The sequence below is a fragment of the Halichoeres trimaculatus genome, unplaced genomic scaffold (assembly GCF_033239565.1).
Source record: "Halichoeres trimaculatus isolate MK-OKI-2021-1 unplaced genomic scaffold, fHalTri1.1 fHalTri1_scaffold_9, whole genome shotgun sequence".
In the NCBI taxonomy this organism is placed as follows: Eukaryota; Metazoa; Chordata; class Actinopteri; order Labriformes; family Labridae; genus Halichoeres; species Halichoeres trimaculatus.
Window position 1 is genome coordinate 15,571,563 of NW_027437188.1, and position 18,550 is coordinate 15,590,112.

The 18,550-nt window shown below is 38.9% G+C and overlaps 1 protein-coding gene across 1 annotated transcript in view; it reads right to left on the bottom strand.

Moving 5' to 3' along the window:
- Positions 1-2,105: 2,105 nt before the first annotated feature.
- The window catches only part of drd2a (dopamine receptor D2a), a 51,804-nt gene continuing 35,359 nt past the window's right edge, over positions 2,106-18,550 (bottom strand). The window contains exons 3-8 of the mRNA XM_074680281.1: positions 15,845-15,954; positions 9,305-9,441; positions 6,831-7,036; positions 5,520-5,606; positions 4,669-5,059; positions 2,106-3,636 (exon numbers count right to left, since the gene is read on the bottom strand). Coding sequence (XP_074536382.1) covers positions 3,440-3,636; positions 4,669-5,059; positions 5,520-5,606; positions 6,831-7,036; positions 9,305-9,441; positions 15,845-15,954 — 1,128 coding nt within the window. The 3' untranslated portion in view covers positions 2,106-3,439. The remainder of the gene's footprint in view (positions 3,637-4,668; positions 5,060-5,519; positions 5,607-6,830; positions 7,037-9,304; positions 9,442-15,844; positions 15,955-18,550) is intronic.

Consider the following 18,550-nt stretch of genomic DNA (forward strand, 5'->3'; position numbering starts at 1 on the left):
CCATGCTGCGTGAAATCTAATAATCTTCATCACTGAAATACTGAAAAGAAAAACCAATGTTAAGATGAAAGAGAGGGACGATATTTGAATATATACCTTTCTCACTGTCAATGTGTAGGTGAAGATCCAAATACCTTATTTCTTTTTGTTAGACATGACAAATAAGGTAACAGCCAAGCTAATTGTAATTTTTTGTAATGCTTTAATCATTAATCAGCAAAAAATGGTTTGGAGACTATCCAAACAAAAAAAAAAAGGGGGGGCGGGGGGTTTTAAAGGTACCCCCCTGCCACCATCAATATTTAAATGTATGCCCAACAGGACATCCTGGTCAGCTTAGCCCCTTTATTGAGAAATCAGTTGGAGTGTCATCACATTAGCTAGACTGAACAGTTTCATTACCCATTACTAAAAAGGAGGCAAAACAGCAAGTGCAGCTCTTTCCAAAATAGTCAAATTCAGTGAGCTAACCACTCTTAGCTTACTCTTTTTTTCTTCCTGACCAAGAAAGTGTTTTTCATACTAAGCCATGTACTTTTTTTAACCCCATTTCCCCCAGATATTCTTGAAAATGTAAACTTGAACCAGCCGGGAAAGCTGCGTCCAGTGTCTGTTGTTTACACCAAACAGAGCTGATGTCTAAAGTCTCCAGGTTGGAGCTATTCTGTAAAATAAATGCAAGGCAAAGTACACGACAATTCATTTTTTAAAAGCTGCTATTTTAAAAACAGGACAATAGGTAACTCATTTCCATTTCTAAAGAGAGAACATCTCCAGTATTTTTTTCACTATCACCAGCATTGTTTTCTGCACTGAAGCTTGCAGTTTACTTTTATTACATTGCAGAGGAATTAGAAGACCCCAGACATCCATTCATCAATATAGCACACAGTTTAGTTTCCTTCACTTCAAATCACACCATGGCAACAAAAACAGGTGAACTGTGCATTTCCTGAGACTCCCCTCTGCCAGGAGTGATAAATTGCAGTGAGGAGTAAGAACTCTTGTTTTTGTTACCCTTTTCACAGGGGTTGGAGCCGGTGATTGCTAACGGCATTACAGGAACTTCAATATCATGCTGTTGTTGGCTCTTGCCCTGCATGTTAGCTTTGTGTAGTAAATATTGTTCTTCCTCAAAATGTTGCAATGCCTGGCTGTTTTCTCTGACTGCAGTCATAACAAAGACTGATGTTATGTTGACTGAAAAAGCAACAGTGATGTCAACTACACATGAAAAAGTGCAATTCCTCATCCAGCAAAGGCATATTTCATTCCTCCCATAAATCCACTGACAGTTCTGCCTGTGAGTAAGTTTATGCATGGCCTTCATTCCACATCTTAGAGTAACACTGCTGCTGTTAATTTTATCTGCCAGTTTATATATTTTTTTTAACTGTTTCAAAAACAACAGAGACTGAACCTTATTCTTGAGAATAAGATACAAATTTTTAGCCACCTTAAACTACTGAGTTATAAGAAAATTTACACCCTACAGTGTGTGCTGTTGGAGCAATGAGCTTTTCAGACTGAAGTCACTTTTTGTACCAGACTGTAAACATGTTTGTTTTTCTGTAAAACCAAGATGCTGATTAAAGTTCATAAATGTTTCATCTTGGTCTTCGCCGGATTTCACACTGTTATTTCCGTTTGTCTCTGGTGTCTTCTCTGACTTGCATCACAGCTGCCATGGAGGAGCCAGAGACTATTTTCCATCACACACACTTTTTAAAAAAAGTTGATTCTTGGGCATTTTTGCCTTTATTGGATAGGACATCTGAAGAAGAACAAGAGTAGAGATGCAGTCAAGGGTCATGGCCTGGGGTCAAACCATCAACTGATGTTACAGAGTCTACACTCTGCACATGAGGTGTGTACCCTCACTGCAAGGCCAAACCTCTGCCACTGTAAAGCCTGGCTCAGTGGCTTGACAACAGCCGATAGACAACAGAGGCTTAAAACACTTTTTCCTCTATAAGAAAACATCTTTTTTTTTCTTTTTTTTCAGCCAGTGCTGGAAAAATAACTAATTTCACAGACATTTTTTGTTCCCTGGATCTTAAAAAAAAAAAAAAAGCTATGCAAAATGGACTCTCACAAAATTCTGGTCATAAATAAAGCATCTTTATTCTTTAATAGACTTTATTATTTTTGTCTAGACTTGACTGTAGGACTTGACAATGACAGAGTTTAGTGATTTTACTTTTCTAGTACTCTATGGCTGATATTCATTAGAACATTAACACATCGTCATGAAAAATATTGTCCTTACTACTTAACCAGAAGTTGTGTCATTTGCAGAAAATAAATAAATAAAGATAAAATAAAACAAGACACATATATGGATGCATTGCTCCAACTATCAATTCAGTTTTGCCAAGTTTGTTTCGATTTTTACAAAAGGACCCCTGGGGGTAGCTTTGGGGGTTGCACAAAAAAATCCAAACGATTATACCCGGAAGCTGCAGAGTCCATAGACCAGTCATTAGTTTGGCCAAAATCAACTCCACTGCAGAGAGTGATTGCCTGTACACAACATTACTCACACTGCAAACCAGAGCTGGAAGTAAGAGAAAGGCAGCGAAAGAATGACAGATTAACAGGTGTATCTTTGTACACACTCTGAACACTGATAATCATGTGGCAACATACAGTGCGACATTACTTAATTTATTGGACATCTTCTGAATTTTTTGTTTAATGTACATGTCATGAAAAGTCAAGTAGAGGAGCAGTGTAGCATGCATCACATTTTAATTGCAGGCATATAATCACAGTAAATGTTTCTGGAAATCTATATACAGCCCATAATAATAATAATAATAATAATAATAATAATAATAATAATAATAATAATAATGTAGGATTTTACAATTTATAAAATTGCAAATATTTGGATGTTGGCATAGCAACATAATACAGCATCATCTCTCTAACACACATTCCAATCGTTGATAGGTTTTAGATTAAGAGCTCATGAATCAGTTTTAACACTGCTATGAACACTGACTTGGTTTCCATAAGATTTAAATAAAACGTCCATCATCAAAAAATAAAGTGCACACACAATAAAAAGCATTTTGTATGTGTGTGGTATACACAGATGGCCCCTCACTTAACAAGCACAATGATTTCATAGAACAACGTTACAATATTCTTTTTTCTCAATAAAACAGCTCATTGTTACAGACATTTCTTGTTTTACATTCAGCAATTTGGAGAACATTTACTCCACAAACAATTCACATTAAGAGCCAACACGCCTTCTAATAAGACACCGTCAGTTTTTCAGTCACTCAGCTCTGTAACTTGAGAAAAACAGATGGCTGCTTCCTCCTGTGGTGCACTTTTCTTTTCCTTTAACAGGATGAGGTATTAGCCAGAAGAGATGCTTTTATTCATCACTCCTCCTTCCGTCTGAACAGACAGGCGATGATGCAGTTTAGCAGTGCAAGATCTTAATGAAAGCCTTTCTGAACTCCACATTGAAAGTGGTGTAGATAATCGGGTTTACGGCACTGTTCACGTAGCCCAGCCACGTGAAAGCATTATACATCTCAGCGGGGACTTTGCATTTTGTGCAGTGGGTGTTGAGGATGTGTGTGATGAAAAACGGGAGCCAGCATATGATGAACACACCTGGAGGAAAACAAATAAAAAAAAAACAACATAGTTATGAGAATGATGTTCTGGTGATGAACACATCTATAGTGAGGACTTGGAGAAGTTAAGCACAGAGAACACAAAAATCCGAACCATTTCTTTACATTGCATCACTACCTGTTTCGCTTTCAGACTCTAGAGGACAAATTTTGACACCAAAATAAAAACACTTGCAGGAGCATCTGAGAACTTTGGATGACTAGGAGCTTGTGCAATGTGAGGCAGTTTTTTAAACTGTATTTTACAGGTTGAGTTTGTGTTCCATTGTAACAGGGAGAAAACATTTGGTTTCAGTAATTTTACCATCATAAACTGACCATCAAGTGAAAGTTTCAGAAAATTGTGGCTTTACCTTGCCAACTTCAGGGATTTTGGGACTCAGCACATCAACTGTTGAAAATGTTCCAATATCTTGTGCAGCCCTGACAGTTATGGCCCATAAAAATTGTCCAAACTTTCCTCTCTCAGAGTGCCCTGGCAGCAACATCATACATTTACTCTGATAAGGTGGTAAGTACCATGACGCAGTATGGTGTAATATGCAAACTGTCCTGACTAACATATAACTAATGCATTATGGTAATGCTACTACTCCACCACAGCACCACAGCAGGTAATCTTTCATTAGCAAGGAAACATCCAAATCCATAAATCCCTCCGGTGCTGTCCCAAATATTTTACTTAAAAAATAAAAAATAAAAAGTAAAAATGAAACAGCAGAAAGACTTCTTAAGACTTTTACTCCCATATTGAATTCTAGCCTCAATATTTAAACCAATGAGCTGAGGTTTTTAGAAAACCGCATGTCATACTCCTGATTGAGGCCTTCAGAAGTTAAATCTGAGAGACTTTTCCTTTTTTGATTGAGTTGGTGTCTAATTAGTCTTGCTTGATGCACTGAAAATCAGCAAGAGTAAAAGTGATTTTTGTAAAGAAATACACATTTTAACCTTCATAGTTTAAGTTTGTAGTCTAAGCTCATCTAAAGTCTCATTAAGCCATACCTACCGAGGACAATGGCTAACATCTGCGTGGCCTTCTTCTCCTTCTGCTGTGAGATCTTCCTCTTGCTCATGCTCCTCACAGATGTCTGGGTCTTGCCGTTAGGTAACGCCTGCGTCTGAAAGGCTTTTGTCACAACAGGTGCCGGATCCCCGAGTGCCTCTTTGCTGGGATCTCCATTTTTTTCTGCTTTCTGGCTTTCCTCAGGCGGAGTGGGAGGAGAAGGGGGAGTGGAGGTGGGGCTGGTGTTGGCCTTGTTCGGCATGAGCAGCTGGTGGCTGGTGGCCGGAGTGTCTCCGAGAGCGCACTGAGGCTGCTTCTGCTTCTGACTGCAGCCGCTGTTTAGTTCATCTAGCTCCAGATCTTCCCCCTCCTGGACTCCATCTTTGATGAATATCTAAGGGGTAAAGGATGAGCAGTAGAAAACATGGAATCAGATGGTCACTATTCATTGCGCACCACGGGTAGTTTTGAAATAATAAGCATAAAAAAAGAGGTTATCATGCTTATTATCAGTTTGTTGTGCCTTTAGAGCAGGGGTCTCAAACTCGTGCCATGGAGGGCCAAGAGGCTGCAGGTTTTCTTTCCAACCAGAAACTCCACCAGCTGAATTCACTGATTAGTCCCTGCCCTCTGCTTGAAGGTGAGGTAATCAGTGAAATCCGCTGGTTGAGTTTCTGGTTGGAAAGAAAACCTGCAGCCTCTTGGCCCTCCATGGCACGAGTTTGAGACCCCTGCTTTAGAGGCACAGGGGTGACATTTTCAGATACATATTCTTTGGGGAAAAAAAGACACATATTTATGTTTTCATCAAGTTAGAAAAAGTGTTGCAAATGATGAATAAATAGAGTACACACCACTTTCTTCTTGTTGACAGGGAAACTCCCATTAGATTTAACAATCATGGTGCACAACCTCACATCCTCTGGATGAGTGCACTTATCCTGAAAGGAGAGACAGCTCTGTCAGGCAAGGAGATGGTACAATGTCACTGCATAACAGCAAAAAAGGAGATATAAGCACAAGTCCCTCTACTGACCGGGTCGAATAAGGCCTCATGGGGCACTAATGTGCCTTTAACAGGACCTGAGCTTTAATGTTGTCTAGCTGCAGCTTCATTAACCTGATAGTGTAACTTTAGTTCACTGAGATGACATAATCTTGTCAGGATAAGTGAATCTTTATTCAAATAAGTTTCCTCTACTCCATATGGCTTACGTACATAATCCTTCAATATGCTGTAATATGAAATAAACCATTTCATAGATCATTAAGGTCCAGAGTAATGTGCAGCCTGTATTCCCTTTGAGCTTCTGTTTGTTATAAATATTTTTCCTGACCTCATTCAACACGCCCTACCCTCCAACCAGCACTACACCACACACACACACACACACACACACACACACACACACACACACACACACACACACACACACACACACACACACATACACACACACACACACACACACACACACACACACACACACACACACACACACACACACACACACACACACACACACCACTCACACATACTCAAACACAGTTTTGTAAAGCCATGCATGAACATGAGTGATGTAGTGCACTAGATCAAAAGCATTACTTGGCTTCCTGTGCTGGGCCCATTGAGTTTCACTGTCAGTAAAATCAATAACTAGAATAGCAAAAGGTCATTTGGGGGCTAGAGTTGTTAAAGCTGCGTGACAGCTTTTGACACTGAACGTGCCAGTAATTGTAATGATGAGATTAGACCTGGTCTCTTTATTGAAACCAGTTATTTCCTTGATGTTCAAGTGGGAGAAAAGAACTTCCCTTTATAATCTCTGCTCTCCATTGTTTTCTTTAAGAAAATCAATTCTCTTCTAGTCTTAGTTTTTTCTTCCTTTATGGTTTGTTGTTACGTAATACAATTCCTGTCCACAAAACCATCACGTATAATTGGGTTGGGGAATCATTGATTGTTGTTTCATAAAGAAAAAAGTGAGCACAAAGGGCACAGGTCTTATGTTCTAATGTTTTTTTATCACACAATGGCTGAAAAAATACAGGTTTTTATGACAGTATTTGGTTTCGTAAAGATGTAAATCAACCTCAGTTTCACATCAAAGCTATAAAAGTGTGGTGGTAAAATGCTGCTGTATGAAATTGCTGTTCCAGCTCACCTTCAGAGAAGTGGCCACAGGGTCGGCGGCCTGACATGCGCGCTGCTTTGGTTTGGTGTTGACTCGTTTCCTGCGCTTCCTCAGAACCACATAAATCTGCACATAAACCAGCAGAGTGATGATGAAGGGGACGTAGAAGGACACGATGGAGGAGTACACCACAAAGGCTGGGTTGGCGATGACACAGAGAGACTCATCACGAGTAGCTGTGGAGGCAAGCACAGGTGGAGTACGAACATCAGACTGATGAGTTTCATTCCAAACGCTTTTCTTTTTATGGGCTTGTTGTGTTGCATTTGACAATGTGACTCTGTGTGAACTTTTCACTTTGAAACAGAAAAGACGGACTAAACTTGCAGCTGTTTGAGCTCAGTTTGTCATGTCAGTCTTTAAAGAGAAATCTAGAAATGTGACCAGCTCTGCACCACGGATTTTGGAGGTCACTCCTCTGACATCTCATAAAGCCCAGTTCAGTCATTTTTTATTACCACCCACTTCATTTGAACCAGCCTTTAAGCCAGTTCAAAATACCAGCGTGTATCTGGTGCCAGGTGTAGACACTCTATCATTCCAGGTTTTGACTCTAAACTTGTTGCTTATTTATTTCAGATCTTACAGATTCATGTTCAACACAAGTGCTTTTGCACTAGAATGCACACATAAACACTTCTGAAAACATCATCTCCTAAGCTATCATCCTTCAATAAATGAACAACTCATCAGAGACAGGGAATAAGATTTAAAAGTAGGGGAAGGTGTGCTAACCTGACACGCCAGATGAACAGTTTCATATATCCACCACAAAATTATTTCACTAGTCCATCTGGGAAGCAGCTCTTCAGATTTGTTTTTCAGAGGCGGGTCTTTAAAAAAACATCAGCAGCTGGTGATTGGACGACCATTCTGATTAACACACTCACCACGGACCAATCCACATCAAGCCACGGTATGACGTAGCTTATGTGAGCCGATGCTTCTAAGAAACAATAGATGAACAACATCAACATCACGAGAAACAGCTGTGAAAAAGGCGTTAGACGACAGCTTCCGTTTTTATAAATTTAACTTAAGAATCAAAGGGACGCTGACAAGTACGAAAGTCTGCTGACGTCACGTCTGCTCCCGCCTCTCTTCCCTGATTGGGCCGGTTAGAATTTAGCTGAGTGAAATTGTTGGTCATTGGAGCCTGATAAGATGGACCTGCAGGAGTTCAGAAACTGAATCAGGCAGGTCCGTCTGCTCTGCAAGGTTAAAGGTGTGCCGCAAACCATGTCAAGACCTGGAAGTAATCCAGTGATCATTGCAACCTCCTCGAATGGGATGTTTGTTCTGCCAACAAAGCTAAACCAGTGCCAAACCAGCACAGAATTGCGTCAATCTTCGAAAAACTGTCATTCGTACATTTTTTTTAATTTTTTTTTTGCATGGGACATTTTAAAAATGCTGACCAGAATGCTTTGCAACCCCCCAAAAAGGTAGAACACTCTCATTTTGTAGCTACTACAACACTGCCTTTGAGTTTGATCACAGTTTACATAGTAGGAATCGATCAAATCTTTTTAGACGTTGAGACCTCTGCTTTGTCACTTAATACAATTAATACCTTTAATCCGTCTCCAACCTTTCTGTCACTTCATGAAGGGTGCATACTAACACGCCTTTAATTTTGAGCCACTGTCCTTAAGCTGAACTGTCCTTGAGCACGTCACTGAACCCTTAACCGCCACAAATGCCTGCACACAAACATGTGACAGTGTGTTTGCATGCTTGAAGAGAGGTGCACTGTGGTGCACTTACAGAGCATTTTATTCAATACAGTCCATTAACTACTTAAATCTGAAGTTGTTGTGATCTATGACTGAAACGAATGCACGCTTCTGACAAACTCTCCTCCTCCATAGTTTAAAACTTTGATTTACAACAAAAAATTACAAGAAAAAATGTAAATGTGAGCTGCTTTAGCTTCAAAACAAATCTTGACTGCTCCAGTTCCAGTTGTTCCAGCTGGCTGTCTTTGCTATATGTTTTCCATGGGCTTACACTGGCTTTGCTCTGCTGCCACTGCTCGCTTGAGAGCATTTGTGTGGCTCAAATATAGAACTGTCTGTGTCCCGTCAGAATTGATATCAGCTCGAGACACTCAAAGGAATGAGTAAGACTTCAAAGATAGAGGATGTGAGCCACAGGAGAAGGTCAGCAACAAGCTCAAAAAGCTTCTTATCAGAGCCTCTTTTGACTTTGATCTTCCTTTAGCCTCTTGGTCTGTGAAAAGCACAACTTAAGGGGCAAGGCTCACTCCAAGAACCAGTGGTTACATGCCAATACAAGGATTTTCACAATGCACTTTGCAGCAGAAATACTCATGAATAAAACAGTGCAGCAGCACTACTGGTTTACAAATCTAGTCACACAATGTGTCAAACATTTCTGTACCAGAGCCAAGGAGTAGATGTGAAACTCATCCTCGTTCTTACCTGTGTTATTCAGGCCGAACAACAGGGGACATGATATGGCAAAAGACAGCACCCACACCACCGAGATCATTACTGTGACCCGTCTCCTGGAACTGTAGCGAGTGTTGTACAACATTGGCATTGCAACTGCTGTGTAACTGTAAGGGGTAAAGGAAAAACAGCAATTTTAGTTTGACGGTATGAAAACATGATTTTTTTTATTTTTTTACTCACTATCTGGAGAAAAATGACAAGCTGAAGATAAAACATTACTGTCAGAAGCAGAAGGGATTTATTTTGTTTCACACAGTATGACTTTTACCAACAGACACTACAGCGCTGCTAATCAGACCTCAAGGTGACTTTCAGAGTTAAAAGGCTGCAGCCAGCCGTGACAGCTCCTGGTTACTTTGTTCCAAAATTTAAGGTAAACGTCACTGCTTGAACAAGCATGTGTGACATGTTGTACCAATGTCACAATAGAAAGGACTCTGAAGCCTGCGGTCTCACAGGATCACCAAATCACATGAGAACTCTACAGGACAACAAAAAGCAACGTAGTTTCAGGTTTATAAAAAGAAATCATGTCCAACTCCCACTAGACTTAATTTAAAACCCTTTTCATGGCCCAATAAAAAAAGAAAAATATATACGAAGGCACATTGAACATTTCAGAGACAAGCTTGTAGTGGTGTGAGGCTTTCTCCTCTTGACTGACTTCTTTAGAGGGTTTGCAAGACTGAACAACTTTCTTTGAGGGGTGAATTCATGGAACAATAGTTTAGAGCTTTTTGACAGGACTGCCCCAGAAGCCTGTCAAGGGTACAATCATGTTCAACCTTTGTGTTTGAGGCCCACCTGAATGTGTCATAGGGGATTTAAAGGACCAATTACACTAAAAGTTGTTGCCTTTCAACCTCCTGTTTACACAGAGATGGCCTTTTAGCCAGCCTGATATTGAAACTCTTGAAACTCTTGAAAGCAGCCTCTAGAGTGGGATTTTTCTCTAATGCTGTGGCCACCGTTGTCGTGTGAACAATGAGCCAGAGTTTTCAGCTGCTTCTGTACAAGACAGTTATAGCTCCAACTACAGGCCTGGCATGAATACTACAGCATTTTCAGTCTCTCACTGTCTCCATGCAAATGCAGCTTTCTTCCACTGCGTTTTTTTTTTTTGCATTTTGGAGTGAAATGGTGTTGTGTCTAAGGGCAAGTGTGACCTCATAATTTCAGCTCGTCTTGTGAGGATCTCACGTACATCTCATGCAGTAGAACAGACCATTTTGAGTGGTTTACAAACAAATTCAGAGATTACTATAACATCTGAATAAGTCGTACGTGGTACAGGGTTTAATTTGGACGTTCAATTTTTATTTTATTTTAATTTTTTTGCTTTATATATGCTTAAAATATGGGAAAGAACAATACCACCCATTAAAATTTACTTAGGTATTCAGATCACCTATGTTAAAATTTGCTATATTTAAATTTATGTTTAATTATCTTACTGCTGATCTTTTTGTATCAGAATAAGAAGCTAGTGTAATCTTTTTTGAAAACTCAACGACATGGAGCTCGGGGGCTTATGAGCTTATATTTATTTTTTATTTTAGTATATTAGGTCTGTGTTGAACCACACATTCATGCACAACGCCTCATCTCTGAGTAGAGTTATGTTTGTAATTGATTTTGATGTCCAGTCTGTTTCTGTTTTATTAATTATCTCCCTGTGAGTGTAGCTTTACATCCTGCATTTGTCTTTTCCTGCTGACTGAATGCTGGCCTATGCTCAATATTTTTACCTGATGGATAACCCTCACCTTCTTGCTTACGTATTTCTTGCCTTACCATGTTTTTGTCCAGGACATTTTATTGAAAAACTTGCAGAAAAATACAGGGGAAGGAGCTTGGTTTAATTTATTTTTAACAGAACTATACTCTTTGAAGAAAGTTCATCAGTTGCCCTGTAACTATTTTCACACCAGGTCCTCATTTGGATGAATCCTGCAGCAACTCTTACAACCATTACAGAGAAGTAAAAATGATGCAACACACCAACAATAGCAACGAAAGAACAGTGAACCACACTTAACAAGCTCAAAAAGAAAACAATGTACTTTGAAGTTGACTTTTTGAATATCTTAATGAAGAACACAGAGCATTAAAGACATTTGTAAGGCCCCAAGGATGAACAAACAATGTGTTTGTGACTTCGAATGCAGACTTAACCACAAAACTGTGCAGGGTTGGATGCTTATACCCAGAAATATAATCACATCAAGATTCATGACTCAAATAAGAATCTTTGTTGTGTTTGAATAATATCAAAAGGCCTTTGTTCTGACATGATTAAACCAAAGCAGCCATGATTAATAAATTTGTACCATGAAAAATAGCTAAAATTACACTCCCACTTAATTAGTGCTGTTAAATGCAAATAGGTCGTACCAAATTAATTTTTGACGACCAGATTTGAAACTCAGCAGGGATGAAAGAGACTTGAGCACATCCTTTCTCAAAGAAGAATCATCATAATCTCATCACCAACAGTGTTTTTTGGAAAACTGTGTCTTTTTAATTATGTAAGGAACATACAAAGACTTTCCTCAAAGCATATTTATACTAACACATCCAGATGTACTCTCTGAGTCAACAAAAATGATGGAAAGATGTAAATATTGCCCAAAAGATAACTCTCATCATTTTGTGTCTGAGTTACAAAGCATACCGCTCAGACCTAATTGTCTTATTAAACATTTTACAGCACATAATGACTCCCTTGGGACTTGGGGAAGAAGTGTGTTGTTATTCAGTTTTCTTTTTTGGCAACACAGTTGGAGTTCTGCTTATTGGCATGTGTGTATTCATACCACCTCCTACACAAACTCAGTTTCTCAGGATCATTAGCCGTCTGCTATGAAGAGGATGTGAGTTTCTGGTTTGAATGGCCATTGTTGGAGTTCGAAAAAAAAAAAAAAAAGAAAAACTCCTTCTCCTTAAAAATGTGTTTGTCTCGGAACAAGAGTTTAACCAGCCAACCTCTTTTCAGGCTTCTTGTCACAGTCACAATAAGTGTGTGTATATATGTGTGTGTAGCGCTCTTCGTGTGATCCTCCCTCTGTATCTCCACTTTATTTAACAAGCAGACAAGGACACATCTTTTGATGTATTTATGAAACAATTCTGGGGCCATCGTGTTTCTAAAAAGGAATAAATAAATTTGTCTGTAACTCTTGTCTAAAATTTTACAAATCAGCCCAGACCCTGAAATGAATCACTAAGGGAAGTAGTTTTTTTATTCTGTCTCATCATTTCAGTGATTTATTTTCAAAAGTGCACAAAAGCTGGCCTAAGTTGGATATATTACATTTAAATGTTAATTCTGATGCTTTTCTTGTCTGCTTTCAGAAATAACATGAGGAAGAAAAAAATACCACTCAAATACCCAGGATCATTCATACTAATAAGCTTTTCCTTCACATAAGAGACAAAAGCATTCAAATGTGTCAACGTGTCACTGTTTCTATTTGTTTCCCATACAGAGTTAAGATAAGAATGCAGCCGAGTAAAGAATTATGCTAATTTCATCTTAATTCTTTGATGAATGGAATTCGATCATAAGAGGGATGTTTCATCTCACTACTCCTCAGACACATCTGAGCGTCAGATGTGCACTGGACCCTGCTCGTACTTTGATAAACTAGATATTCTACTTTCAAGATTTTATCGTCACATCCTGAAGTTCTTTATCAAGAGCTTGGGCTTTTCATGTCCTTTAGAAGAAAAGTTCTTCAGTGTTTGATTCCTGTGATAAAAAACACTTTTAAATTAGTTATATACATAAATACATATACTAGAAAATTGTTTATCCAAGCGTCACGACAAGTACACACTGTCTTAAGCTGCAGTTTCAAAAAGCACTACATGTTCTGTTTAAAGAACTCTATGCATGAACATTATGACTCATTATTACAGAGCAAATTGCATATTTTTCAGCCACAGTAAGCAGCTGTTGCAAAGCCACAATGCATCATAAAGGGCATCAAGCACAGAGTACACACAGTGACTGGGGAACAGATAAAGCTGTCAGGGAATCCAGAGCAGGAAACAAAAAGGAGGAAGAGGAGGACCCAGTTGCAGATATTACTTAAAAGATTTTATTTAACTAGACTCAAAAATCCCCAAACTCAAACCTAAGAAACTCTAACAAAGACAAAAAAACACACTGGAAAAACTCACGAGCAACCTAGGAAGCACGAGAAGCATGGGGACACAACAGAAGACAGTGACAGCATACAATAAACTGACAAAGGAACACAAGAAACACAGACCATATAGAGAGGGGAGCAGTCACACACAGGTGAGAAACACCCGTAAATCTTGTCACTTCCAGTCATAAAAGAGGTGTTTACTTCTACAAATTCATAAGCTCGTATGAATAACTATTTCACTTTTTAAACCATACGTTGATTATATAGAAGTGGTTTTTACATCAGCTGTAAAAAAAAATAAAAATCCCTTTCAGATTAATTTTCAGCAAACAATATAACTTTTGGAGTAAGATTAAAAATCAAGTAAGATTATTCTGCTATGATATGATTAACAAAACAACCAAATACCAAGATCTGCCAATTGTTTGTTTTGCATATTTAAAATAAAGGCAAAAAACCCAACATCATCTGTAGCTCCGCCTTCCGAGACTGGAAACCAGAGTAGTATACTACAAAACAGACCCAACGGAACTGTCGTACTACATACTACAAGAAAACGCAGTAGGTAGTATGTAGTGCCTACTACATACTACTTTCACATGTAGTATGTAGTATGACGGTTCAGTTGGGTTAATTTTTGTAGAATACTACGCTGGTCTTCAGTTCGAAGAAAACGGAAGTTGGCTACGGCTGACTTTTTTTTCCCCAAAAAACTTTATTGAAAATGTAGAAAATAAACAAACCACGAGTAACTTATATGCAAATATATTGCCAGAGAGAGCATTTTATATTAACTTTTAGTGGTGGAGATGATGAGGATTTAAAGATAAAAAAAGAAATGGCTCTTATTTTTATATTCCTCTGCTACTCCGGTTGTTGTTGCTCTGCTCTCTGCCATTTTCACTTCTGATATGGGACCAGGCGCGTTGCATTGTGGGTAACAGTAGGTGAAGCAGACTGGTCACACATGGCAAGAACCAAACCAGAACCACAAGGAACAAGAACTTAACACAAACACAGAAAACACAGATAACACACAAGAGCTACTAAGATAAAGAAAAGGAACACAGGACCAGAAACACAAAGAATAAACACAAAAGAACTCAAGATACACATAAACACGGATTAGACAAAACAACCGGAAATACATAAACCAAAAAAAACAAACCATGACAAAAGCTTCAGTATTCAGAAGCCAAAGATCAAGACCAATGTTTTTTTCAGGAATATCAGCAATTACAAAACATTGGGATAATAATAAATGTAAAATCCTTATTTCTAAGTGGCCAGTGACTGGGCAATAAAAGTAAGGTTGGATTGAGGAAAGAATGAAATGAGGTAGGGTTTGTGCCTCCTCACTGACAGCTAAAGGAAGCCTACCTGTCAGTCAGCTGAGCTCTGCCTCTGGTTGGTTAAACCTGTGATATCCTCAAAAGGTACTTTGAAGAACTGCATTTTTTGCATTTGCATGTGGCTCCATTGCTCATAGCCAGAACATATTTTTTTACTACTGTTTTTATGCTTGCAGAATATCTTCCAACTTTAGCAAAGGTTATCCCTCCATGAAGTATGATCACTGCGACCGCTCCTCTCAACAATCATTTTAAATAACAGTGGGGTGTTAAAGGGTGGTGTCTGACCAGAACAACTTAACATAAGCCAAAAAGTCTCTAAAGTTGTAGCAGTGCTCTCTGTGTATCATTGTAATGATTGTTTAGATTTCACTTCATGTTAGATGTTTCATGATGACGTAGGCGGGTCATGTGTGCGCCTCAAGTCAGGTTCATATTGGAGTAGTGTGAGTGCTGGCCATACTCTCCAGCAAGGGAATGCTGCTGTAGAGGGGCAATAGTGCTTAAGAAAGGCACAGTTAGGATGGCCAGTGTGACGGTGCCCTTATTCGACAGTAGGACTCCTAAAATACAATGTGTCATCTATGTTCACAAAAATGGTCTGCTTGAGACATCCCTAAGTCTTTCATGTATTTTTCTTCTAATGAGCTACAGTTAAAAACCTTGCCATACTTTTTTTTCCCCTCAAACACTTCTCCAAGAGGTATTAATTAAACATGCACTCTGTATATTGTTGTTTCAATTGCTGGAGATACATCTGTCAGCCCATAACACGGTCAGGCATGCACTTACTCATAAATCTACATTTACAGAAAGATGTTTGTGCGAAATCCACGTCAGGAAGAGGCATTTTGTTGGTTTATAGACATAGGTGCTCTGATTATAAACACAAGGCTGCAGCACTCCTTTGTTATTCACCAGGGACAAAATTTTCACTGAAAATCAATGCAGGAAGCACAGGAGGCAGGATGAAAAAATCTTTGCAAAGACTAACTCACCGATCAATGCTGATGGCGCAGAGATTGAGGATGCTAGCCGTGCACATCATCACATCCAGAGTGACAAAGATGTCGCAGTGGATCTTGCTAAAGCGCCACTCTCCCACTACCTGGAAGAGAGAAAAATGTCAACAAATGACATATTACAAGAAACAGTCAACAGAGAAAGCCGCTGCGCATGGGAGACTTGGTGTTTGTTTTTTTCCTCCTGCAACAAGACAATCCTGACAGTCAAGACTTGTAGTGTACTCTTCATATGAAATAACAAGTAGCCAAAACAGAGGGAAAAAAAAACAGGGCTAAAATGAAAAAACTTGTGGAGAGAATGAAACTGTGTGAAGAAGGGCTCGGAGTTGTTAAAAGGGTATGATCAAGAAACAGATCACAGAGGTGTGAGGTGTCTCAGAGGTGAAGTGAAACATAGTAGGAAGACAAACAGTTTCCAGTTTGAATATTCAGTGAATTCATGACTTTTTTTCAAAACAATGTTTTAAACACTGGAGATTATCCCAAATCATGTGACAACCATCCTCACAAGTGGCCTTCAATCAAAACCCTGATTGAAACCTTCTGAATCCCTCCCTCTGATGATCAGACCCCATGATAGACTTAACATAATCAGCGATTGTCTGACATGTCTGGGCAAACTCATGTCAACCACCTCGCCTGACACTACATTCCTCCCACGCCTCAAAAGGGGGTGAAAGAGATGTTAATGTGTGGGGGTGGGGGTAGGCGGGCACCACCTACATCTCCGTGGATGATTAATCTTTGCCTGCGGGGCTCGTCTTCATAAAATTAAGCTCCAGTTTAAAGAGCCATATGTTGTTACTGGTGTCTACATCAATAGCAGTGATTGGAGTAAGAACTGACAACCTAATGTGTGCCCCCCAACCCATCCACTTCTCCTCTTCTCCACTGTTCTTTTTTTTTCAATTCAGCATTTCCCAACCTTTTGCTCCTGACATTTTTCTTCTTTTCTTCCCTGTAACATCTTTATCTCTGCGATCCTGTGTTTCCGTTCCTCTCTGCTACCATATCTAAGTGTCTCACTCTCCTTTATCTGACACCAGCTGCACCAACACAGCCCTTCTTACATGCTCGTCATAACCATAACAACACGTTTAAAAAGGGCTGAAAGAGCTGAAAGCCATAACAGATCCTCGTGGCTTTTTACAGCACCGTGTCTTGTGAAATTAAAACAACGCTCAAAAAGGATACTTGCTGTGAAATACTGACTGCAGGATATGCATACTTTCTCTACCCAGTTAGACTTAATTCACACTTCTTGCTGTGCATATGTGCATAGAATATCTTAATTTAGAATCTGTCAGCACTTTAATTTAATTTGCAAAGGTAAGATGTAAGAAAATTGAAAACGCAGTAACAGGGACTAGGAATCTGACAAAGTGGTTAGAGAATGCACTTTAAGGTGTCACTTAGAATTACCATGCTATAAAATAGCCTTCTCTTTATTTATCCAGTACTCTATTTCTACGCTTTGTTTTCCTGTTACATAGTTTCAGGTCTAAATTTATAACAGGTATTTTGCAGTTGTTGAAACATACTTCTTATGGCTTTAAAGTAAGAATTGTTCTGATGTCCAGTAAGGTTCACTGAAGCTGGGTGCAGCAGTATCGCAGTTTAAGTGTCTTAAACTTACAGAGGTGCCAAGGTCTAAACTTTGACCATAACTCATTCTCAATGTCCACTTTAAAGACTGAGCACTGAACCCACAAGAATACTAATGGTATCAGGCATGCAGTGGGCCCTTCAGAGCCTAGAAGATGAAGAATAAGATGCTCCATGACACAAAACTTCCCCTGGAAACTGGCAAATCTTACTCAGCAATGTGAAACTGTTATAACCTACTACAACAGTCTGCCAGTCTCAAAATTTACAAATGCTCCTCAATATTCTGTGTATGTGTGTTTGTAAATGTATCCACAAACATGTGAACTGATCCACAAATGTGTGAGTCAATCCAGAAATGTGTAAACTGATTAGCAAATGTGTTAAATATTCACAGACATGCACGCAAATCCAGAAATTTGCACCTCCAAGCCAGAGCTCAGGGCAAACTAACCCACCTCACACAGGATTTGTGCATACATTTGTAAATTTTGTTAACATTTGCATGTTTCCACATTTGAGGATCAACTTACACATTTGTGGATCAGTTCATGTATTTGTGAATGTATTTACACATGATACACATACTAATAATTTTGCTGTGCATTTGTAAATTTTGAGACTGAACTGACTATGTGATGACATATTGATAAAAGTGATAAATGCACCAATGAAACACCAAACTTGGCAGAGGGTGATTCATGCATGCTTAGCTTTTATTATTAAGAAAATGTGTGCAAAAGTTAACAATTGCAGAATTAAAATAGCAAAGAATAGTGACATAATTAAAATAGTTTAAAGACTGAAAATCTAAAGAGACCACTGTCTGAAAATTAATTTAAACAAAAAAAAAAAAAAACAGTAATGCATGGCTATGATTACAAACTAACAAATATAAGTTATTTTTTTTAACCTGCATCCTCTATAATAATTGTATACCACATTGATCCAGAAATATTGGTGACTTCTCTGGGCCTGAGCCTATTTCAGATAGATAAATCAAAATCTGAAATTCTTAATGGAAATTATGGATGTAGCCTCCTCTGCTCTTAAGAGGTGAGGGACTGCTCAGTT